Below are 24,878 nucleotides of genomic sequence, written 5' to 3'. Positions count from 1 at the left end.
GAGCAAGATGTCGCACAGTAGCTAGTGGCGCGTTTGTCTCTGTGTTATCTCAATTCGCCTTCGCCGTCTATTATGGAAGCGATGTGGAGCTTTTGGCAACTGTTGCTGGCTGTGCCGTTTTTGATGTTGGGCCTCTACTGTTGCTACATTAAAGTAGTTCATGTAAAGTACGATTACATCCCCGGCGCCCCAAGGGCGAGGTAAGAGCAGCTGCGGACGGCAAGGTTAATGCTCGCTCAGCCCACCTCCCCCGAACCTCCCTCAAGGCTTTGAAATTTGCTCCTCCGTGTACGAGCTCGGGAAGGCGGACTCGCCTCCCCCGGTGGATCGGCTGGCTGACAGCCCGTAGTTGGCTGCCGTAATTCAAGAGTTGCGCGCTGTGCACTGCCGTCACGTGGATAGCTGAAAATCCAGAGGGAGTCCTTGGTGCTCTCTCAGCATGGTTGTTTTCTGGCAGACATTTCATTACCCAAACAGTGGAACGGATTGCCTTCAGAAGTTGTGGGTGCTCCATCACTGGAGGCTTTTAAGAAGAGTCTGGGCAGCCACTTGTCTGAAAGGGTATACTCGAGGGTCTCCTGCCTGAGCAAGGGGTTGGACTAGAAGACCTCGAAGAACTTCTGACTATTTTGTCCCAAAGATGCTTTTTCAGGAAGCAACTGGACTTTCTTGTTTTTTCCCCCCTTTGAAGATGTTTTGCTCCTCATCCAAACAGCTTCTTCAGCTCTGACTGGATGGTGGGGAATGGAAGGATTCAGTCAACCAGTCAGAGCTGCTTGGATGAGAAGCGAAACATCTTCAAAAAACAAACAAACACCCCACTGAAGTCCAGTTGCCTCCTAAAAAGCACCTTCAGGACAACCATGACCTGAATGATTGAGAATCTCTGCAGACTTTCCAACTCTATTATTCTGTTTTTTTTTATTATTATTATAGTCTAGTGCAGTGTGATGTTAGCCACTACCATTGATGATGCTATCTAGTTTGGGGAATAAAACATCTGCAAGAAAACAACCAAGTTCAGAGAGCATCAAAGATCCCTCATTTCGACCATGAGCTACGAATATTCTCCTTTATTGAAAATCCAGAAGAAAGATCCATCTGCATCACTTCTCTCTGCATCTCTATAGTCGGAGCGCCCCTTGCAGGGTTATTCAGAAAAGTTACTCTATTTCCACACTCCCACTCATTTCTCCCGCTTTTTTTTTTCCTTTTGCACATTTTGATAACCAACATTCATCTGCTAGCAGATTTTAGCCCAGCATCAGATGTGCAGAAGTATTCATTTATGTACAAAATCAGAGTATATTTTTCAGATTGCTTCACTCTGCTTTTTGCTTTGTGGATGATCATTTTTAGTTTTATATTATGACATAAAACAGAGCCAGTTTGGTGCCAAGAAAACTGTTCAGTTGCCAGGAGTAAAAAACTGACTGGAAGATGTATACACAAAATTACAATTAAGTGCCAAAACAAAGAAATAGACATTGTCCATTTCTCCATCCAATAGCTGAAAAATTAAAGTAAAACAGAAATAAAACTAAAATAAAACAAATAAACAATAAATATATAGAATGCCATTTCAATTATCTTGGAAGACTCTGAATGGTTTTTTGATTTTTTTTTAGTACTTACTACTTCCTTGAGTTTTTAATTGCTGCATAGAAAAAAGGTAAAGTCATTTTTTTCTATCTGGAATTCATTTTGTATGATGCAGCATGTCTGAATTTTTAAATATTTTTACCAGGACCAACAACAATGCCACTAAATTGTGCTGACTCTTGGGTTCTGATTGGGGATTAGGACAAAATGCAAAATTTAAGCCACAACTTTTGTTAAGGTATTAAGATTTAAGAACTGACAGCAGCAAATAGCTGCTAGATTCTGTGAATCTGATGTAATATAGGCTGATGTAACAAGAGTGATTCAGCATAGTATGGGTATTTCCCTTTAAGACTGGAGAGTAAAGATTCCCTTAAGAGGTGTGTGTATAAAAGGCAGCCATCAGAGGGTGTGGTTCTCTTTCCTTGTGGCCAGTATTCAGTGCAGAAATTCTTTGTGTTAGGAAGAAGAAAGTTTGTTTGTAAAGATATTTGGCTACCACATGTATATTGTATATTAAACCACTGTTAATGTCTAAGTCTCTGATTCCCAACTGGCTGACAAACCATACTCAACGGGTAGCCCTTAATGGGTCTAAGTCTACATGGAGGGAAGTAAGCAGTGGGGTGTCACAAGGTTCTGTCTTAGGCCCAGTACTCTTCAACATTTTTATTAATGACTTAGATGGGGGAATAGAAGGGGAACTTACCAAATTTGTAGATGATACTAAGCTGGCAGGAATAGTTCACACCCAAGAAAATAGGCTCAAGACCCAGATGGGTCTCCTACTTGGGCAGGGGGTTGGACTGGATGACCTACAAGGTCCCTTCCAATTCTGATTATCTGTTATCTGTGTGCTGTGTATTGCTCCTGGATTGTCTCATAAAGCTGGTCATGCTGCCAAACGCTCTGACATCTTTCAGCCATGAAGTCTACAGGTCCGAGTCTGTGCATAGATGGAGCACGTAATGGTTGGTGCCGGTTATGTTTCGTATTTAAGGATGATTGTCTCTCCCCCCTCCCACTGCTCCAGTTAGGTGAAGCCATGAGTTCCCAATGCATTACATGAGAAAATCAGACAGGTTCTTTGGCTAGTAAAGTATCCACTAAACATTTGTTTGCTTTTGTCTGGTCTAGTCCTTGGGAATTTGTAAACTAATCCCTGTGGCATAGTATGATATTTGAATCCAACAACTGTGACTTATAAGAAACATGCTTAATCCATACCATAGCTCATATATGCTACACCAATGTTTTCCATTTGAAAGTCTCTTGTATTTTTCTACTAATTCTTCTATATTTTTCCTGATGCATTAGGAAAATACATTAAGGAGAAATAAGATAATTGGAGTTCGATACTTATTTTAATCCCTTTTTTTGTTTGGAAGCTTTCACTGTAACACACTGGATTTTTTTTTCCTGATAAAAAAGTTTCTCTTTTACCTTTTACTCTTCTGGTCAGAAACAGTTTCCATAATCCATATGATAGGTTCTTAATTTAAAACCCCATGGCATGGACTTCTCCAGACAAATCTAGTAGATGAGTGTTCTTTTTAAATTCAAGCAGCAAGGAATTTGCTGGAGCTGGAACTGATCATCCATAAAGCAAGAGCCAATTTGTATCATGAGACTATGAAGTGATTCAAAAGCAGCATATTTTAGGAACTGATTTGAATCTGTTTCTTTAGCAAATCTAGTTACCTATTAAATACCATTGTCTGGTGACAGAACCCATTTATTGTATTCTTTCTTGACTTCTAGGGATAGCATGCATCTTCATTTGTTCTAACATGGTCTTTATTGTTTGCATTTTTCTTCATTCTTTTTCCTGGGGTTCCTCCACATGTAAATCTGCTTGCTTGCAGTTCCATCTTTTTCTGTGGAAAAAAATTGTACTATACCTGCCTTGTTATGCATTTTACTGTGAAATAGCCTTATGGAACTCAATAGCAATCTCCATTCTGTCCTCCCTTCATTTGTGATATTTTCCTTTTGGATTGTTATGTGCACATTTAAATCTCTGGCTTTTTTTTTCAAATATTAGTTTTTTCTTTGGTCATTTGCCAATCTTCTGGGGAATGTTGAAAAACAAGGAACTGGTGCATGATCTCTTTCTGAAGTGGTAAGTTTCTTGAAAAATCATGTAGCTTGAAAGTAGTTATTTTGAATTATAGTAATTGAGATCTATGCTGCCTCTTCATAGATCTCAGTTGCCTTTATTTTGAGTTCTAAGCCTCCATCTGAATTTTTTCACCTAATTTAATTTGATATAATATAAATTTAATATACATTTAAACCTAAATTTATAAAAATAGTACTTTAGAAAAAAAACATAACATAAAATGGAATACAGGTAGTCCTCAACTTACAACAATTCGTTTAGTGACAGTTTGAAGTTACAACGGCCCTGAAAAAAAGTGATTTATGATCGTTTTTCACACAACCATTGCAGCATCCCCATGATCATGTGATCAACATTCAGACGCTTGGCTACTTATATTTATGACAGTTGCAGTGTTTGTCAACTCATAAAACATTTTGTATATATGTTTTATAGTTGATAACAGAAAGAAAGGGGGGGAGTTTCAAAGAGCAGAAAGCAGTGTGGACTCGAAAGTACATTCCATTCATATTTTCTTCAAAGACTGATTAGATGACTGAAGCTTCTGCCATGCAAAAATCTAATTGGAGAGCACGATTGATGACTCTTGACTATGGACGTTTTTCATTGGATGATACACCCAGAAGGGTGGCTCCCCTCACTTCTTGAAGGTGACCTGTACAAGACACACAAAATCAAATTGATTGCGGATATGGAAGCTTATGCTCACGAAAGCCCCTCAGACTTGGTTTATCATTTAATTGGAGTAACTGCCAGAATCCTGAGTGTCCTAAGGTCATGTGATTACCTTTGTGACCTTCTGACAAGCAAAGTCAATGGGGAAGCCACATTCACTTAACAACCGTGTTACTAAATTAACCACTGTAGTGATTCAGTTAACAATTTTATCAAGAAAGGTTGTAAAATGTGGCAAAAATCACTTAACTGTATTGCTTAACGATAGACATTTTGGGCTTGGTTGTAGTTGTAAGTCGAGGACTTCCTGTACTAATAAAAAAATAGAATACTAGAAATTATCCTTAAAGAAGCAACACCTGTGATGTGATGTTGAGCTAACTATCAACTCATAAAATATTTCTATGGGCTTTTTAAAGTTGCCAACAGAAAGGGAGGGGGCATGTTAACTCCCAATAAATCCTTTTGAAGTTTTGGAAGTTTGGCTCAAGGCTCATGATTTAATTGGGGTAACTGCCGAAATCCTGAAGCTAACCTTTTTTGAATTCATAGGGCTGAGAAATATGGACCAGTTATACGTTTTAATGCTTTTCATAGAGTCTCATTACTAATATTAAGTCCTGAAGGAGTGAAGGTATGTAAAAGTTGAGTATTCTTTTGCTGTTTGCTTCAAAACTGATATGACATGAGAACTCTGCAGTCAGGGTTGTCACTCTTAATTGAATCCCATGTTAGGTGAGGCAAATTCCTGCCAGCTTCTCACAATCAAAATCAGTAAGTGAGAGTGCCATAGAGTGTGCAAGAGATGTACTGTAGTTTGGGAGGTGGAGCAAGAGGGCATGAGGTTCAGGAAAGATGTAGTGAAGGTCAGAGAGGTACGTGAGGGTGTAAGGCATGTACAAAAGGCAGTGCTGGTGCGGGAGGCCATTCAATGGTGTAAGGGAGAGACCAAAAAGGTTGAGGAGGATGGAGGGCAGTCTGTGAGGGTGCACGAGAGGCACAGGGATTGTGAGTCCGGGTCAGGGAAAGTGTGAGGGAAGTGTGGAGAGGGCCAAGGTGAGTGCAAAGGGGTGCATGAGAGGCACTGGTTGGGGGTGGTACATGAGGAAGACTGTGGGTTCAATCCTAGGTAGAGGCAAATATTTCTCTCACTAGGCACAATGAGAATATATCTGCTGAACAAAACTCTGCATTGGCTACAGGAAGGGCATCCAGCCAGTAAACACTGTGTTAGCTCCATTCTGCTGCCCAGACTCCACCCCGCAAGGGATTATGGGGTTGTTAATATATTAATACTGTATCCAAAACTGAGACAACAAAAGTTCTAGTTAAACTCTTATAAATACTTTCCAAAAATTTATTGTAAAGATTAATATGACAACATTAAACATACTCAGACTGATCAGAGGAATTTAATTTTAAACATACTCAGACTGATCAGAGGAATTTAATTTTAGGAATATCTGATGTCACCACAGTATTCAAAGGACCCAAGGATTTATGGCCGACTTTACAGTATATTTGGTGTAAGGTAAGCTAAAGCAAAATTATATATGACATATTAAAATGCATTAATGGTTGATCAGGAAAACCTTCTAATTCCCAAAATTGCTCTGTAAATACAGTATATTTCATCTACAGCAAAAGTCTTTGATGAAAATTTTTTAAATCAGAATTACTATCCAATCTCAATGTGAATTAGTGTAGTACAGTATATTGATGAAAAATAAACTCTGAAGTGCTGGTTTACCTGGGAAATTTCACCCAACAATAAGGTAAAACTAAGGCCCTCAGGAGGCAGTAAGGCCTCTAAATATTAGATCAGTAAGGCACTATAGAAGAATTTCATAGTTGTGAAATAATTTCTGTTGACTTAGTAAAATGAATTTTCCATTGAAACTTTTAGCATGTATTGTTCAGCAAGATGTGTTCTATTCCTGACTTGAAATGAAATAAATTGTGATAAAGATATTTTGTCTTTATTTATTAATATTATTGTAATTTCTTTGATTGATTGTTATGAGCTACCCTTGGTCATTAAGAGTTGAGCAGCATACAAGTTAATTAAATTATTATTTCCATTGACATCCACTACTGCAAATTGCAATTATTAAGAGATGTTTAATTACTATGGTTTCCAGTTAATGTTAAGATTAGTTTGCCAGATTATGGTGAAAGTAAGAAGGAAATTAAACTCCTTGGCATACCATTTTTCCCCAGACTTGATTTTTGTGGGCAGAATAGGTTATTGAAAGTGGCTGAAAAGTACAGTGTACAAGATTTTTGTTCCCTCTCCTTTTTCAGATTTTTAGGGAATGGCTTGGCAACCGATCTTGATTATAATCATTGGCACAAGCAGCGAAGAATTATGGATCCAGCATTCAGTCGAAAGTAAGGGGGGAATTCTTGGAATAGATTTATATTTTTTAAGAGATGTCATTTCAAATAGAATTAACCACTGTACATAAATCTTGTTATGCAATGAAATTTCTTTTATTCTCATGCTGTATTTCTCTGTTCCTGTATGATGTTTAAATCTATGTGAATATTCAGAAAACATAAATGATGTAGGAGGGTAAATAAGGTGGGAGATATTCTTTTATTAGTTTATTTATTTAATGGATACAAGGACATCCTTGTGTCCTTCATTAAATAAAATTGGAATATATGTGTCTGTGGAGATTCTCAGTCATCCAGGTCATGGTTGTCCCAAAGGTGATTTTTTTTAAGAGGCAACTGGACTTTCTGGTTTTTCTTTGAAAACGTTTCACTTCTCATCCAAGAAGCTTCTTCAGCTTTTCAAAACATCTTCAAAGAAAAACCAAAAAGTCCAGTTCCCTCTTGAAAAAAACACCTTTGGAGTATATATGTAATTATAGTATACATTTTTTCTAATGGGTTGTACTTTAGTGTCTCTCTTGACTTGATTTATAAATCTATCTTTTTGTACCCAAGAAAAAGCTGTTTTGAAAGTAATGTATCTTTCATTGCACAGTTACTTGATTGGTTTGATGGAGATTTTTAATGACCAAGCAGAAGACCTCATGAAAGTGCTGAATGAAAAAGCAGATGGAGAGATTGAAGTGGATATGATGAACCTGCTCAGACGGTTGACCCTGGACATCATTGCAAAGGCAAATGAATTTCTTTTTCCGAGTAAAATAAGAAAAAATCTCTAATGCCAACACATGGTGAGAATCAAAAGGGCTTTGTGATAATATGTTTCACAAAAAAACAAAGGGCTGGGGAAGATTCATGTTTTACTTCACTAGGTAGTTTTATCTGAGTGTGGCTTTGCAATTGATTAAAGATAGCTAGCATCTGGTAAGGTAGGCACTATTTACAAAAATCCATGCCATATTATACATAGAGCTTGTTTTTCTGTATTCTTTGTTTAGTTGCAGAGTTTGATATTACTATATTGAGCTATTGCTGTCTAGAAGCAAGCAACTATAAATAAAGACGTCTTATCCTGCTCATTTTTCTCAATATTATCAGGTGGCATTTGGCCTGGAACTAAACACTCTACACTCGGACCAAACACCTTTTCCTCATGCGTTTACCATGGTCATGAAGGGGTTGAGCAAGGAACGAAATCCATTTTTCCAGGTCAGTACAGACTTTCCCCCTTTTCAAAGCTGTCCTGTTGTTGGTCAAATGTAGATGTGGCCTTCATTCAATATTTTGGCCTTTACTTGTCCATAATGCAAACACCATAAGTCTCCAATCAGAAATTCCATCAATGGTAGCCAAGAAATATTGCTGTCTGGTTTGCTAGAGCAGGTTGTTTTCATCTGTTCCTTGCTGAGTGGTGAAGATGATACTCTATGCAATTATATTACCAGTCTTGTTAACACCTAGTATTGGCTTTGTGGCTAGAGAGGCACATCTGGAGGATGCTGCCTTGAAAAAAATCAGGCTAGCTGCACTGTACTAAAACTGGAAAACAAAACTTGTTAAGTTCATGATTGAAGGTATATAATTAAAAATAGCAGTCTTCCAATATTTCAGAGGCTGCCACAGAGGGAATTAACCTATTCTCCAAAGTCCCCGAGGGCCAGGCAAGAAGTAATGTTTGAAAACTTATCAAAGAGAAATCCAACCTAGAAAGGAGAAATTTCCTCACAATGAGAACTATTAATCAATGGAACGGCTTGCCTCCAGAAGTTGTGGTTGCTCCATCACTGGAGATTTTTAAGAAGAAATTGAACAGCCATTTGTCCAGAATGGTATATCCTCTTCTGCTTGAGCAGGGGGTTGGACTAGAAGATCTCAAAGGTCCCTTCCAATTCTGTTATACTGTTACTGTAAGTGTGTCTTTTTGTATTTATGGAGTAGGAGAGGATATGATATCAGAACTGCAAGAGATGCAGTTATGGCATAATGTGAAGAGAGTTCACAAAACTAAGAAATAAGTTTTATTCTAGCAACAAACATATTGTAGCTCAAAAATTTGGCCAGTTTTTTGGGTTGAATTGGGGTCTGATTGATGTCCTATCAAGTCCTTGCTGATTTTTAACGATCATATAGAAATATTTTCTCTGTGATGATGTTCCTAAGTTAGTCTTTCAACTAGTTCAAAAATTGAAGGTTTTTATTAACTAATTTATAAGATCTTCATAAACATTTGATATAATATAAAACTATTATATACTTTCTCACTTTTTCATACATTCACGAACTATTTCTTCCAATGGGGTTCAGTTCTTCGGCACTGCAATTGAGTCTATTTACTTTGATGCAGCTCCTCCTTTATTTCCCTTTTCTTTCCCCAGTTTTATAGCCTTCTTGAGAGAGCTAAGTTTTTGTATAATGAGGATTCGGCTGGACTGGAAATGTATCTGAATTAACTATGTATGATTGGTCCAGGCAGGACTACCTAGAAATACCTGATGTATGCACAAAATAGTTTGCACGCTGAATGTTTTGGACATACCTAATAAGAAACAAAGAATGGGAAAATAAGCATGTAGAAAATTGTGTACAGAAGCATTTATATGTCCTGATCTACAAATCCCTAACCTGTATTAAAATGATGTATTTATAAAGTTCTATAATGTAGGCACTACTTCTGACTAGATAATGTTTTGTAGGAATTGTGGTCTGTTTTTCCTTAAATAGAATTTAACCATGTATTTAGACTTCATCAATCACAATTCATGCTGACAGCGTCTTAATAATAATGTTAAAGAATACCCTCCTTCTTATGATGATTTTTGTTATTTGCTTAGTATCTGCCGAGGAATAGAAAAGAGATACAGGAGGTTCGTGAAAGTCTCCGTTTGCTGCGTCGCACTGGAAAGGAGTGTATCTCACAAAGGCGGAAGGCCATCCAGAATGAAGAACCTGTCCCATTAGATATTCTCACCCAGATATTGAAGAGTGCAGGTAGACAATTGTTTACTGGAAGAAGTTTAATAACTATGCATTTGTCACTTTGAATAGATTAATATTTTACAGTATTTTCAATTTTCTAGAAGAAGCCACAATGCATTGGGTTCACATTCTAGAAGCTTATAGGTGCTGTGCCACAGGTTCCCAAACAATACCTCTTTGGAAGAAACCCATTTTATAGATGGATTTGAGAATTTCTTCTTTGAAGGACAATTAATTAACCAATAGCAGAAAACCTGACATCCATGAAAAGCAGCTCAATTCACTAAGTGAGCCAAACAACAAGGTTCAGACCAAAGGAAAGTTATAAAGAAAATTCAAAATGCATGATAGGGGAGATCACACAAAGAAACAAACCAATTGATATAAAAGAGACACTATGGGGGAAGAAAAAAAAACCTATTATATATTTTCTCACTTTTTCATACATTCACAAAATAGAGTTATCTACTGTTTTGCTCAGTGCGGAATTGTTTACATACTTACTACTTTTCCAACTTTATATCAAATGTAGATGTCATTGCCATTTTGCAATGTTTTTGCCTCTGGTCAAAACCACATATCTTTCTGTTTTTTTTTCTGCTTTGGTTTGCTTTCAGAAGCTTGAAAGTAATTTCCAAATAAATGTTTTTGAAGATCTTATAAATTAGTTAATAAAAACCTTCAATTTTTGAACTAGTTGAAGAGAGGAAGTGTCCTTTATTTTCAAAAGTTCACTTAATCAAAGATAAAGTCATTATGACAATGCAAAGAAGAAAATCACAAGAGGCAAAACACTATAGTATTTCAAGTTCAAATTTCTTCATTAGAAGATTTTTCAAAATCTTAAAATGAACTTTTTAAGACTATATTTGACTGTATTTATATTGTATACTTTAATTCAAATTTTCATCAGTAAAAATGTCAAAATAAAATTTATTAAGATTGCATTTTTATAAAATATTTTGATAATTTTCTGCTTGAATGTCTTGCATCTGGAATTAGAATAATAGGAGTTAGAATACTAAATAGAACTGGTTTTATGCATTCTTTTAATATCTCTTCCCTTTTGTTCATCTGATATTTCTTTGAATAGCCCAATTATGCTTCCAATAGCTGCTGTATTTTTTAAATGCTGCTGAATTTGTATTGATATCCTTTAGTAGCTTTCTTCTGTTTCTTTCTCGTCTGTGACAGATCAGGAGGGATCGGATGATGAAAATATGGTAGACAACTTTGTCACCTTTTTTGTGGCAGGTTTGTAAACCTAGTACACTTTTAATTTACAGCTATTCCAATTTAACAAACAAAATGTCTTCCATGTGTATTCCAGTACACTGTAATATGAATTGGTGGGATATGGACAGCAATTGGTTTGCAAAGTAGGTTTTTGATTATAGAGGCGCTAACTTGAAATAGCAGGAGCATACTTGGGGTGAAACTGGACTTTGGTTGGGCTTGTGACATAGTGGCCAAAAGAGCAATACTGCTCTTAATGTAAGCAGAAATGCTGCACGTGGCACAGGTTCAACTAAGTTGTTCCACATTGTCTCTATCTTACTAGAAAGCACAATGTGGAAGCCTCAGTCAAAGCTGACTCGCGTCAAATATTTTATTTATTCAGAATAAAAGAAAATTAATGATGAGATTACAAATTTAAAAATGCAAAAATATTTTAAAGAAATTTTTGAAATACTGGAAAATTTTTAAAAAAGTGAACTATAAGATAGAGATGACAGGTTTTTTTTTAAACAAGTTTTATTGATTTTACAAACAAACAAGACAAAACATCATTAAACATTAAAAACATAAAACCTCTTTCCATTGTAGATCCTTACAAGGCAGGTAACATTGCTTTATATCACATACTTATAATTTATCCCATTTCCATATAAACACATAAATTCCCTTTACCAAATTCCACATTGTTTCTCTTTAATCATTATTCAATCATATTTCCTTTCTGATTTATCTGCTATCCAGTCATCAACTTTATATTTCCCTCTGGCTTGTTTATAATTATTCTCATCTAGTCTTCTTCCGAGATTTTATTATTTAATTCTTAATTAAACACACACACATAAAACACAGACATAAAAAACATAAAGCTTTCTTCTAGAAAGTAACTTGGCCCCAGATTACCTCTTTTTATATGGACTCAGTTGTATTCACGCTTTTCTTATATACCATTACCCATCTTATTTACCATTCTATATCTATTATATAACTCCTCTCCACTTTTGCCTCATCTTAATTCTGTTTTATATATTTAATCTTGCTTTTTTTTAAAAAAAAATATTTTTATATCTTTTGTCCATTTCTCCATTTACATCTGTCTCATTTCCAATTTAAGAAAGAATAGTTTCCCCTGGAATCACTAATCGGAGTATGATGCCTTTCTATCATTCCCCTAAGTTAAAATTTAAAATAACACCTAAATCCCAATCAGATTCTGCTTAGTACATTCTACTATTTCAAAAACCAATACTACAATAATAAATCCATAACAATCAACACATTAATCCATTAAGCTCTATATTCAAACTAATATTTTAAACATTCCCTTTAGTATTTTATTAAAGCTTATTATCATTCATTATTAAACCTTTAAAAGTTATACCTTGATATTTTAGCCTTTTATTAGATCTTAAAAAGTTCTGGTTATCTACTTATAATACAAATACCACTATTACAATACTCATGTGTACTTTGCAGAATCCCCCCCTTTTAAAAAAAAAAAACCCATATATTACCCATTATCCCTGAAAAAAATTTCGTTATCTCCATCTTGTCTTATATCTTTGTAACTTTTCCCCCCCTTTTCCCTTTCCTTCTTAGCCCGCCTAAACTTTTTACCCCCTCCTCTCAAGACCTCTGTCTTCTTAATTTCCCCTTTCTGCATTCCTCTTTCCTTTTGCTTTCTAGCATTCTGTTGTTTTTGCATCTTCTTTTTCTCTTTCATAAATATTTTTTATTTCTTAAGTCCTTCCTTTTCGCTCCTCTCTTTCTCCTTTCTTTCTTAGTCACACCGCTTAGTTCATTAAAAATGGCTTCTTCTTCCTCGATTTCTTCCAGCTGCTGTTTAATTTGCTGACACATAGCAAGCGCCATATCTAGGAAACAAAGGGCTTCTTCCATAACATCTTTGCCTTCTTTCTTTGTTTTTAGATATTGTTTTTTAAGTTCATTAGGAGATAGAGCCATTTTAAAATTTCTTCTTCTCTTTCTGTATCCTCTTCTTAAACCAATCAGTTATTTCAAGGCTTAAAACAGTTCCCAAACGTCCCAAAGTCCCACAGTCATCAAACAATCCAGGCAGAGTAAAAGCTTCTTCTTTTTACAGTTTCTCTTCTAGGGGTGAAGTCAAATTAGGGAAAGAAAATTCTCTTTATCTTCAAGGCATCTCCTCCAGCAAAGTCTTAGAATAAGAACTTGTTTTCCCAAGCCTCTCCCCTCCCACTTATAACAAAGGAGTTTAGGTTTTACCTTCTACCAAAAGGCTGGTTTCCCTTGTCCATTTGTTAATTCCATAAGGAAGGGAGAGTAACTTCCCCTTTTCGTCACTTTTCTTCGCAGCTGAAAACATCAATCGGGAACAATAGCTTCCAAGTCATTACTTTCCCAGGTGTTAAATATATCCTTAAGGTCCCAGTTCAACCAAGAAAAAACTTCCTTTAAAAAAAAAAAGAAAACTCCTTCTCCCTCCTGCGCATTCTTGATCCAATTGCCGGCTTCTTTATGGTGGCCATAAAAAGACCACCGCTGGAACCGTCTTGAGAAAAGGGGGTTATTGCCGGCTGGGGTGGGGGTTTGCGATGCCCCTCACCCCTGTCCGGATCCCCCCTCTCTTCAGCTGCCCAAACAGGGCAGCCTTAGCCTCCAAATCCGTCAGGATCGGAGGCACCAAGGCGGCTAGCACAGCAGGAATCGCAGAGAAGGCGAATCCCTGCTGTTAGCAAAGCCAACAACCGGAAGTGTCCCCAAGATAGAGATGACAGTTAAAGTGCAAATATAAGTGATAAGCCAAGAGAAAGGCCTGGATAATGACACTTTATACTGGATTTATCCAAAAGGTTTACTAAAATCTCAAAAAGCTTTGGATGGGAAAGAAAATGGAGAGGGATTAAATTTATGATAACATCTGAATGAATTAAAGATCAAGATTGTTATAGGCAAAAGGAAGGAGTACCTTTTGGTTTATTCGATAGCAATTAAAATAAGTTATAAGTTATATATAAGTTATATGAAATTCTGGAAACCCTTTACAGACTTTTTTCTGCCATTAGGACCAAAATGTTAATGATTTGCCTATGGATAAGGAATGGTTATGGGAAGAAGTATGTACCATTATAGGGATAAAGAATTACTAAGGTTGCACTTGTGATGAAGATCAGAAGTCACTTTTAAAATTTCTTTCTTTCTTTCTTTCTTTCTTTCTTTCTTTCTTTCTTTCTTTCTTTCTTTCTTTCTTTCTTTCTTTCTTTCTTTCTCTTTCTTTCTTTCTTTCTTTCTTTCTCTTTCTCTCTCTCTTTCTCTCTCTTTCTTTCTTTCTCTTTCTTTCTCTCTCTCTCTCTTTCTTTCTTTCTTTCTTTTATTTTTTGTTCTGCCTTTATTTTTCTTTCCCCTAGTGAGTTTAGTTTGTATTATGTTATTGTCCTTTAAAAAAAAATCAATAAAATGTGTTCTTAAAAATAGTAGAATAATTGTACAACACCGGGCACATATTATCATATGTAGTGGACATGTGCAAAGGAAAAAACATTGGACAAAAATACATACCTTGTTATAAGAAATGTTAAAGCAACACATAGAGTATAAGCAGAAATATTTCTGTTAGGCATAATACCAGAAAAATACAAGAAAGGGAATATATACTTAATATTACATGTCTTGATGAAAGCAAGATTCGTATATATACAACACTGGAAAAATGAGGAACCACCCATAGAAGAAGATGTAATTAAAAAAATACTAGATTGTGCAGAAATGGATAGGTTGACATTAAAAATAAAAGATGAAGAAGATACAGAATATTTTCAAACATGGGATTTATTTTATCAATGGTTTGGACCATAGAAGTAGAAATTAGAAATTGGAAAAATGCTATTCTGTATGTTTTATGTTTAATATGTTGTTATACTATTATTTAAGCAAATTAACCCAGACAATATGCTGTTCATAAAGCACTTATGTATGTTAAGGAAAATATATAAATAAACTGTTAAAAATAGTAGAATAATTGTACAAAAAGGAAGCTTAAGTCCTACATGAAGAGTATTAGAAAATAGATTAACCTTCCAATAAAACTAATGAGAGTTGGATATAGAGGAAGATTTGGAATTTGCTTGGAACACAGTGAAAATGTATCAAGTGGCATAATAATGCCTGAAGCTAAGCATGGATTTTATGAAAGCAAGCATAGTTTGCTAGGCTAGAAAGGTATGGGGAAGTGTTGATGCAAACTAAATCGAGCTGTTTCCTTTTCTTTTTCTTACAACTTAATTTCGTTAGTTTTCTATTTTTTTCTCTTTATACATTGCATAATCTTTCTTATTGTGGAAAGGAAGCTGGGATGCACATGGCTATATTGAAGCAAACAGATTCTTACTTTGCCATGGAAACTAGCATCGATTATAGCCAGCTTTCCAAGTTTTGCTTGGATATTTTACATTTTAGATAAACGTAAAGGTGCTCATACTGAAATTATAATAAGGTTGCTGAAAACCATGGACACTTCACACACAGGTTGCTCCCCTATCAGCTACACTATCCTGAGATCTTGTGCCATCATGCAAATGCTGGCACTGAATAGATCTTGGAGTGGGCTAGTTCCTCGCTGAATTCTTGCCTTACTTTTCTTCCTGGCTACTGAGTTGCAGCTGCTCAGATAGATCCCGTAAATGAGATGTTGACTTGGTAGCTTTTCTACTCAGTAGTCCAGGAAAGACTTGTTTACTCAAAAGCTTACCAAACTGTTTGTGCATATCTCTTTGTCTTTCTCTCTTAGAATAAACAAGCCAAAACCTTCTGACATCTATTTTAATATGTGGGACCACTGATGGATGACAATAGAATAGAGTAGAGTAGAGTAGAGTAGAGTAGAGTAGAGTAGAGTAGAGTAGAGTAGAGTAGAGTAGAGTAGAGTAACAGAGTTGGAAGGGACTTGGAGGTCTTCTAGTCCAAGCCCTGTTTAGGCAGGAAACCCTATACCACTTCAGACAAATGGTTATCCAATCTCTTATTAAAAACTTCCAGGATTGGAGCATTGACAACTTCTGGAGGCAAATTGTTTCACTGGTTAATTGTTCTAACTGTCAGCAATGTTCTCCTTAGTTCTAAGTTGCTTCTCTCCTTGATTAGTTTCCACCCATTGCTTCTTGTTCTACCCTCACCATTCGTGGCAATAGTGTTTGTCACTCTACTGGAAATGTTTTAAGTTGGAGTACTCTTATAATTTGATACTTTTAAATTCTGCCTGTATTATTTCAGTTAATAAATTGTTATTTTTCCATAGGTCACGAGACCACTGCCAATCTATTATCTTTTACAATTATGGAATTAGCACGGCACCCAGAAATAGTTACAAAGTAGGTATGCTATTGTACTGTTTATTTTTCTGAACTTGTATATGATTATATTTCTTCCCAGGCTGAAGGTTTTATTAAAAGACTTGGAGCCAATTCAGGCTTTGGTTTGTTTAGAATCCCATACTCCTTTCATCCCACACAAGCTTTGCTTTCTGATTGTTGTGATTTGTTGGAAATTGTTTATATTTGGAAAGACATAGTCTTCATCAGCAATAGAATTATTGGATATGTATCTGTGTGGAAGGATGAACCATCAAGGAACATAAAAAATGTTACGCAAAACTGTTAGTGGTTGTTGTTGTTGTTTACTCTGGGAAGGTCTGATGTTAGGTAGGCATATAAAATTGACTATCTGGCCTACCACATAGAACAAAAAAAGAGGGGGAGTTAAAACTCCTTAGAATCACCTGCAATCTGGTATGTAGATTTTGAAACTATGTGTGGAGTGACCATTCAGTTACAATGGCACTGAAAAAAGTGATTTATGACCGTTTTTCAAACTTACGACTGCTGCAGCATCCCCACAATCATGAGAAGCCAGGTGAGGAGATTCATGCCTCGCTGTGAGTGATGTTGAGTTGGCCACGCCCAGCCAGTCACATGACCACCAAGCCATGCCCACCAACTAAGCCACGCCCACAGAACTGATTGTTAAAAAAATGAATCCCACCCCTGCTATATACAACAATGAAAACAAATAGTGTCATTATAAATGTTTGCTTGTCCCATCAAATAAAGGATTATCCACATTCACAATTAGTCAATGGGTTTTGTCTAAACCACGTTTCTTCTGCCATTGCGTTTTAGACTTCAGGCTGAAGTCGATGAAGTTATTGGTGTGAAGAGAGACGTTGCCTACGAAGATCTGAGGAAACTGAAATATTTATCACAGGTACAGTTGAATAATAAACTTACAGATAATCCAAGATTTTGACCCCACCTTTCCGTGCTTCTATCCTTTTAGTAAGTGATAAATTTGTTTCTGAAAGAAATTTGAAAAAATGGCTCTTGGTATCATTAAATGCCATGACAAAAACATACTGGGATTTTGATGCTGTGAAATCTCTGTAAGAACATATAATTACAAAGTGAAATCTTCTCACGTACGCATCTTTAAATCAAGTACTTTTTTGGCTTCGAATGTTAGGTTGTATTGGGACATTATTTTTATGATTATTATTATGATTGTTTCAATTTAATAGAAGTGCCCACTCCAGTGCACCCTGGGCAGCTTAGCAAAAATATTGTAGTAAATTAAATCAATTAGGAACATAAAACAAAACAAGACAGCCTGGACCAAAAATAACCATTAAAACAAAGCACAATGACTCCTTCACACATTTACCCTAGACCTAGGACCACATTTTTAAGAGCTTTATGGAAATCCAGAGAAAGGACAGCTTATATATATATATATTTTGGGGGGGTGGGGGATGTTGTTCAGAAGAAGAGAAGGCTGTCTTTCTAGGTTCTATAAGATGACAACATTTCTTGGGGGAACCTGGAGTATACCCACTTTAAATATGCCAGGGTGGTCAGAAACAGTGAGAGTAAGGCAGCTCTTAGTCAAGACTTTGCCACTGCTACGTATAGAATTCAAAAAAGTATTACAATGCAGTAATTTATGATGATGTTATAATTGTAACTGACATATTCATTTCCTATGGGCAGTGTGTACTCTTGCCATTCATGTTCTGCTTCTGTTCTCTTTACTTGGCTCTGATAATCCAGAAACAGAAGGCAGATTCTTTTTTTTTTTAAATTGAAAATTAGACTGAGAGACTGGAAAGCATCAGTCATTTCTTTCAAAAGGCTGGTTTTATTTCTATGCTCATCTGGTTTAGGAAGCAGTTGGTTGGTGCAGCAGCTCTTAAAATAGAGAGGAAACAAGAAAGTGATAGCAGCCTAAATAGAAAGGAAATGTTTTCTTATTATTTATTGTTAAATACATATCCCACCTTTATTTTTTGCAGCTCAAGGAGCAAGTAATGCTTGCAGCAGGAGCAAGTATCGCTCCTGCTTTCAATTTCCCTACAGCCACCACCTGTGAAATGAGTTGGAGTGAGAGAGAAGGACTGGCCCAAAGTCACCCAGCCAGTCTTTATATCTCAGGGAGGTCTAGAGTTCTCAGTCTCTTCATTCCAGCACCTTGACTACTGCACTAAATTGGCTCTCTGACATATTGCTTATGTCCAAGGATCCAAAACTGCCTGAAGAGTGCTCCCACTTTTCAGACTTAGAAGGCATCAGTAGACGATCATGGCAGCAAATGAAACTTATATACCCAGCTAGTTGGGGGATGAAGTTTTTGATTAGCTAAGAAGAATTCCTCAACATGGTGACATGGCTCTTCCATGGCACATGTGCTGTTCCATCTTAGTCCTCATCAGCTTTAGAATCTACCATCTGAGGCAGCATGTAAAAAAACCCTGATTATTCAACTCACACCATTAAAAAAAAAAAATTCTAAATTTGCCATTTGCAATCTCTTGCTGGCTTCCCCATTAATTTTGCTTATTGGAAGCTGGCAGTGAAAGTTGCAAATGGTGATTATGAGACTGTGGGACCCTGAGACATAATAATGATCAAGTTGCCAAGCTCTCAAAGCACAATCACAAGACCACAGTGGTGCTGTGATGGCTGCAAATACAATGCTTGGTTGTAAATTCCCCTTGTTCTGTGCCATCCTAACTTCAAATTGCCGCTGAACAAGTGGACGTTATGTGAGAACTACATGTACCTACTTGCTAGAGCTGCACATATATCATTTAATGTGTTTCTCTAGTATGATGGTTTTAATTCTTGTAATTTTGCATGATTTGATTTACTGAATTTTACTTCGCCTTCAGATTATTTTTAGTGAAAAGCAGACAAAAAGCTGAGGGGACAACCCACTATTAAAAGAAAAGCTGGCTCTTACTTACAGGTTCTCAAAGAAATCCTACGGTTATACCCACCAGTTGCAGGCGTTATGCGCTGGACAGAGAAGAAAAATGTAATTGAAGGAATTGACATTCCAGCAAACACCACCCTATTTGTGAGTCTGTGCAGTCTTCTGTCATATATGCCACTTAAATGATAATGAGTAGAAAGCAAATGTTATGAATAGATGACTGGTGAATTGTCCACTAATGTCATAAATGGATTTTATATGTAGATTAGGCACAAATCCATAGTGTTGGAAGGGGATTTTAGAATGTTGAATCCAGCTCAATGGCTTACTGAAGAGATGTTTGACTAGCCATCTTTGAATATCTAGTAAAAGGCAGGCTGTAACTGCTCTGGAATATTGATTCCACTACTGAACTGCTTCAATGCTGAATTCCCCCCAACATTCAATTTTTGATCTCCTTTTCTATAACACAAACCTATGCCCTACATTCTGTAGAAGACAGCTTTGACTTTTTCATTGTGACTTCCTTTCACAGTGAAGAGCTGTGATGGTGCAGTTGTTAGAAGGCAGTATTTCGGGCTAATTCTGCTGGCTGCCAGCAATTCGATTCTGACTGGCTCATGGTTGACTCAGCCTTCCATCCTTCTGAGTTTGGTAAAATGAAGACCCAGATTGTTGGAGGCAATATGCTGACTCTGTAAACCGTTTAGGGAGTGCTGCAAAGCACTATGAAGCAGTGTATAAATCTAAGTGCTATTGCTATTCTTTCAGATTGAATACTATTATGAATTATTTGTGTTTATTTATTTATACACACAGACATACAGACATACAGAGTTTACAAGGACAAAATACTCACATAATCCTGAAATCAAAATAGCAGCAAGAATTTGTTTAAGGCTAGCCCAAAGGCAAACATTAGAAATTCATTAAAATATGAATTTGCCCGTACCTGTGAACAGCCCCAGTTATTTTCAGGTGGCTTTATATTTATCTCTGCCAATGTCTGTCTTCCCTTGATAGTTCAGTACTTATCTCATGGGACGCATGGAAAGATATTTCAAGAATGCTCTGACCTTTGATCCTGATCGATTTAGCAAAGACAAATCAAGGTGACCTCTGTTTTTAAAATTCTTTAATCTGAGGATTTGAAATGTTGCAAAATTATCAGAAACTTTTGTGTAAAAATCTAATTATTTTCCAAGTCAAGCAGAAAATACCATAAACCTTCTGCAGTGAAAGGAGGGATTTTCAAATAGGTTGCTCTAACTTTTTCCAGTAAACAAGCTTTTCTTGCATAAGTAATAAGAGTTGTTATTTGTTTAATGTAATCACTTGATGCTGCCTCCTGGAGCTCGATGAAACCCTGTCCAGTATAGGAAAGCATGTACAAGTCTTTTAGAATAGTAGGACGATTTGGTGATAATGTGTGTCTTTTACGCCAAGTGTTCCACATCTAAGTTGGTGAATGATATTGGGATGTGTGCTTTACTGCAGCAGTCCCCAACCTTTGCCACTTGATGGCGCGGTTGGGGGGAAGGAGAGGAGAACTGGGTCACCCAAGCGGTGGGCTGGCATACAGCACACGCAGGGTGCATGTGCATGCATGTGCAGCTCAACTTGCACAACTTGAGCTGTGTGCACATATACATGTGTGTTGGCCTACTGTAAATAGGCTGTGGCCTCATAGCAGGCCGCAGCCCAGGGATTATGGAGACCCATGCTTTATTAGATATTTAAGAATTATTGATAGAAATTAGTTTTGGGGGCCTGTTCATCTCTTAAAATTACAAGTAAATATCAGTATTGACAACATTCTGACACATACTGTAGTCATTTCCTAAAACTGCTGTTATTTCCTAAGCTGCTGTTAAAAGCGAGGTACTAGGTTAAATTAGTTTGTAATCCGAACGACTATGCAGTGCTTTCTTCGAGAAATAAAAAATGTAAATATGATTATCCTCACTTTGCAGAAAGCACAAATAATAGTCTTCTTAAAAAATGAAGGGTTGCTCTATAAAACAACATTTCTAAACAGGTGTAGTATCTTAGATGAATAGCACAACCTAAACAATTTTCTGCTTTGTGTGGTTTCTTCTAGACCTTATTTTTCCTATTTCCCATTTTCGTTGGGACCTCGTTCATGTATTGGACAGTTATTTGCTCAGGTGAGTAAGATAATTGCGTTAAGAATGTCTCCTCCAATACTAGTATTTGTTCCTTTTAAAAGAGAGGTGGAGAATTTGCATATGCTCCTGATCCATTCTTTCAGTCTCTAGAGCAGGACTCCCCAACCTATGGACCATGGCCCACTAGTGAGACATGAGGGGTTGCAACCCGGCCATGGAAACAGCTAGCAAGCACGCACTTGTGCACACACATCCTCACTTGTGTGAGCAGCAGACAAGCGAGTGCACGCACACTCCATTTCTTTGAGCGGCATGCATCCTTACTAGCCACTGATGCTAACCAAAAGCCATGGTGATGTAATGGTTAGAATGCAGTACTGCAGGCTACTTCTGCTGATTGCCAGCTGCCTGCAATTTGGCAGATCAAATCTCACCAGTCTCAAGGTTGACTCAGTCTTCCATCCTTCCAAGGTTGGTGAAATGGGGACCCAGATTGTTGGGGGAAATATGCTGACTCTGTAAACCACTTAGATAGGGTTGTAAAGCACCGTGAAGCTGTATGTAAGTAACTCTGTGCTATTGCTATCCCATCTCCTCCCCTACCAGTCCGCAAAGTCGGAAACATTGAGGAACTCTAGATTAGCTAAATCCACAAAAATAGCAGAGATTGGAGAAGGGGTTATAAGAGAGTAAGCAGGCACATAATGGGCTGTTTCTGTAATGTAGTCAGGACTGCTGATGCCACCATGTTCCGTTCAACGTGTATCTTTCATTGTTGTGCCTGCTTACTCTCTTGCAATCCCTGCCTCTTCAGTGAATGTAGATAGAAACATTGGCTTATTGCTAATTATGCCAGTGCCAGGAGAAGCATTGCACAGAGTGGTGGAGTGGGGAAGCTGAAGTGAAATCTTTAGAAGGAAAAGAAAAACTGAAGGTATAAAACTTATTAGTCATCAATTGTCAGATATCCCAGCACTGAGGTGACCATTTCCAGAACTGTGGGAAAAAAGGAAAGCAGTCACCAATTACGATCACTAAATGAGGACTACAGATATGGTAGTGTGCTTTCCTTTTTCCCATTCCCCAGGTACTGTATTCCTTTTAAAAAAGCAAAGGAAAAATGTGAATGAACAGGGTTTAAAAAAATTAAGAGAGATTGTCAATATCTGTTTCAATTTTCTGTGAGTCTCAGTCTCTGTTTTGAATGGACCTAATCATTGAAGCTTGGATTACAGTTATTCTTGGAATCCTATTTTTTCCCCCGAAGCCTCTTCCTCGTGACCACATTAACATGCACCACTTCAGTTTTGAATTGATTTTTTTTAAAAAAACTTCACATGTAATGAAAAATTCTCATTACATGTGAAGAGCTCAAAATCTAAAAAGTGTTTATTTGATAAATAAAAGACTGGGAGATTAGAGCAGGCATTGAAGTCTATGACATTCCAGATGTTGGTTAAGCTCCTAGCAGTCCCCACCAACATGGCCAACAGTAAGGGATAGAGGAAGTTTTCATCTCAGGGCTAATGATCAGTCCCTGAATGAAGAAGTCAAAAAGTATGTGTGTGTGTGTGTGTGTGTTTAAAAAAATTAACCCTTCTGTTTTTTTTTCATGCAAGATGGAAGTTAAAGTGCTGATGGCCAAATTTCTGCAGAGGTTTGAATTTGAGCTGGCTCCACCACAGAGCTTTAAAATTCTAGATATGGGAACCTTGAGGCCACTTGATGGAGTAACATGCAGACTGAAACCACGGCATCAGTTTAATTTTTAAAAAGAGGAAATGTTGTCATTTGGGCATTTATGTTCACAATATCTTTTAAATTGAACCAGGGTGTATTAAAGAGCATTTCAAGCAGCAATCGAAAGGCTGGTTATGATGTTTACATTCATGTTGACCTGATTATTTTAGATTCTAAAGTAGTTGATTCTCTGAAGCTCAGGAGTGTCAAACTCACACCGTCACGGCAGTGTCACATGATGTATTAGAACTTTTTCACCTTTCGCTAAACTGATGTGGGCATGGCCGGCACTTCACAAATCCGGCCCATAGGCCAGGAGTTTGACAGCCCTGCTGTAGCTTGATCAATTATCTGATCCTGTCACTGCTGCTGTTTCAGTTGCTCTTTTCCCATGGGACAAATGCACAAGACTGCCTACATGCAAAAGATAGAAAAATAGATGCTTAGAATTAGACTTGGAAAATACCTTGGACATTATCTAGACCAGGGTTGTCAAACTCGTGGCCCGCAAGCCAGATGCACCACGCACTGGCCACCTCCACCCTGGTTTAGCGAAAGGGAAAAAATTGTGATATTTCACATGACAACATGTGTCACCATGCGCTTGACATCCCTGATCTAGACCAATCACTTGCCTATTATAAAACCCACTGTATCTTTAATAGATGACCATGCCTTTGGCAATAAATGACCATGCCTTTGGCTATGAGCTTACTCTTCATGTGACAGCTTGTTCCTAGACAGATGTCTCATACTGCATTTATCATACTTGGAGATGCCCAATAGGCAAGGGAAGTGGCAAAACTCGGGAAGTTTTCTTAGATTTGTATCTCATCTTTATTTTGTACAACTCAAGGCAGTGTGCATAATGCTTCCCTCTCCTACTTTTCTCACAAACTGTGATGGGCTGAATTGCAATTATCTTTGCTTGGGTAGAATTTCTGTAGTTAAGAAGAATGTCCCATTGGCCAAATCTCTCTGAATATATTTCATCACCATCACTGCCACCTTACTTGAGTGAAGAACAGCTGTTAAAAATGTGAACACAAAATACATATTTCTACCAAACTGAATTTTCAGGGTTCAGATCAATATAATAAATTTCTGGAACTGGAAGAATGAAATATGAAGATATTTCTGTTTGAGTTCTGCTATGGAATATGCATAGGGGTACATTATATATCCAGGAAATAAGATATGACAGAGGTGATTACTTAAATCACTAAATCATGAACATTTTGTCATGTTGTTAAGCCTTTTAATTGCTCTTTTATTGTTCCTTTGTCCATATCACAATTAATGCATCATTCCTTAGCTTTCTGATTTAATAGTTGCATAAATGATGTAAGGGTTTTTATTATATGACTGCTTTCTGATATTTATTCCTTAATGTTCCTTAAGGTATCAGGCATATGTCTGGCGGGGGGAGAATCATATTGCTTCAAATATGTACTTGCATCAGAAAACAAACAGAAAGCAAACAAAGAACTGTTCCCAACAGAAAACAAGGAATAAAAATGTTTTTATTATAAATGTCCATAATTTAAGCCAAAAGTAATATTTGTATAAAAAATGTAATATAATGTAAACCAAATATAGAACCATCTTCATCAGCTAGTAGGACTATCCACTTACTGTTCTAACTACAAATCAGGACTCTGGAGAGAGACTAACATATTGTTTCAAAGATTAAAATATAATGTACTGTGTTACAAAATGCATAGTTAATAAACATCCTCACCCAGAAAATACCCTAA

General features: G+C 36.9%; 1 protein-coding gene across 2 annotated transcripts; it reads left to right on the top strand.

Annotated features, from left to right (window-relative positions):
* On the top strand, positions 1–24,878 carry CYP46A1 (cytochrome P450 family 46 subfamily A member 1). 2 transcript variants are annotated; one of them, XM_026698477.2, is made up of 15 exons: positions 1–200; positions 3,647–3,724; positions 4,952–5,033; positions 5,857–5,930; positions 6,704–6,790; positions 7,395–7,533; positions 7,898–8,008; positions 9,631–9,787; positions 10,970–11,029; positions 16,287–16,359; positions 17,167–17,251; positions 19,286–19,396; positions 20,276–20,364; positions 21,354–21,420; positions 23,001–24,878. In XM_026698477.2, exons 1-15 carry the CDS (start codon positions 73–75, stop codon positions 23,151–23,153), a joined length of 1,494 nt encoding a protein of 497 aa, XP_026554262.1. In that variant the 5' UTR covers positions 1–72; the 3' UTR covers positions 23,154–24,878. The 2 variants fall into 2 exon arrangements, with proteins under 2 accessions (XP_026554262.1, XP_087778294.1); XM_087922168.1 differs by lacking the exon at positions 10,970–11,029.

This window comes from Pseudonaja textilis, chromosome 1 (genome assembly GCF_049901715.1).
Source record: "Pseudonaja textilis isolate UNSWEBS1 chromosome 1, rPseTex1.2, whole genome shotgun sequence".
Taxonomy (NCBI): Eukaryota; Metazoa; Chordata; class Lepidosauria; order Squamata; family Elapidae; genus Pseudonaja; species Pseudonaja textilis.
This window is presented reverse-complemented; position numbering and strand designations above follow the sequence as displayed.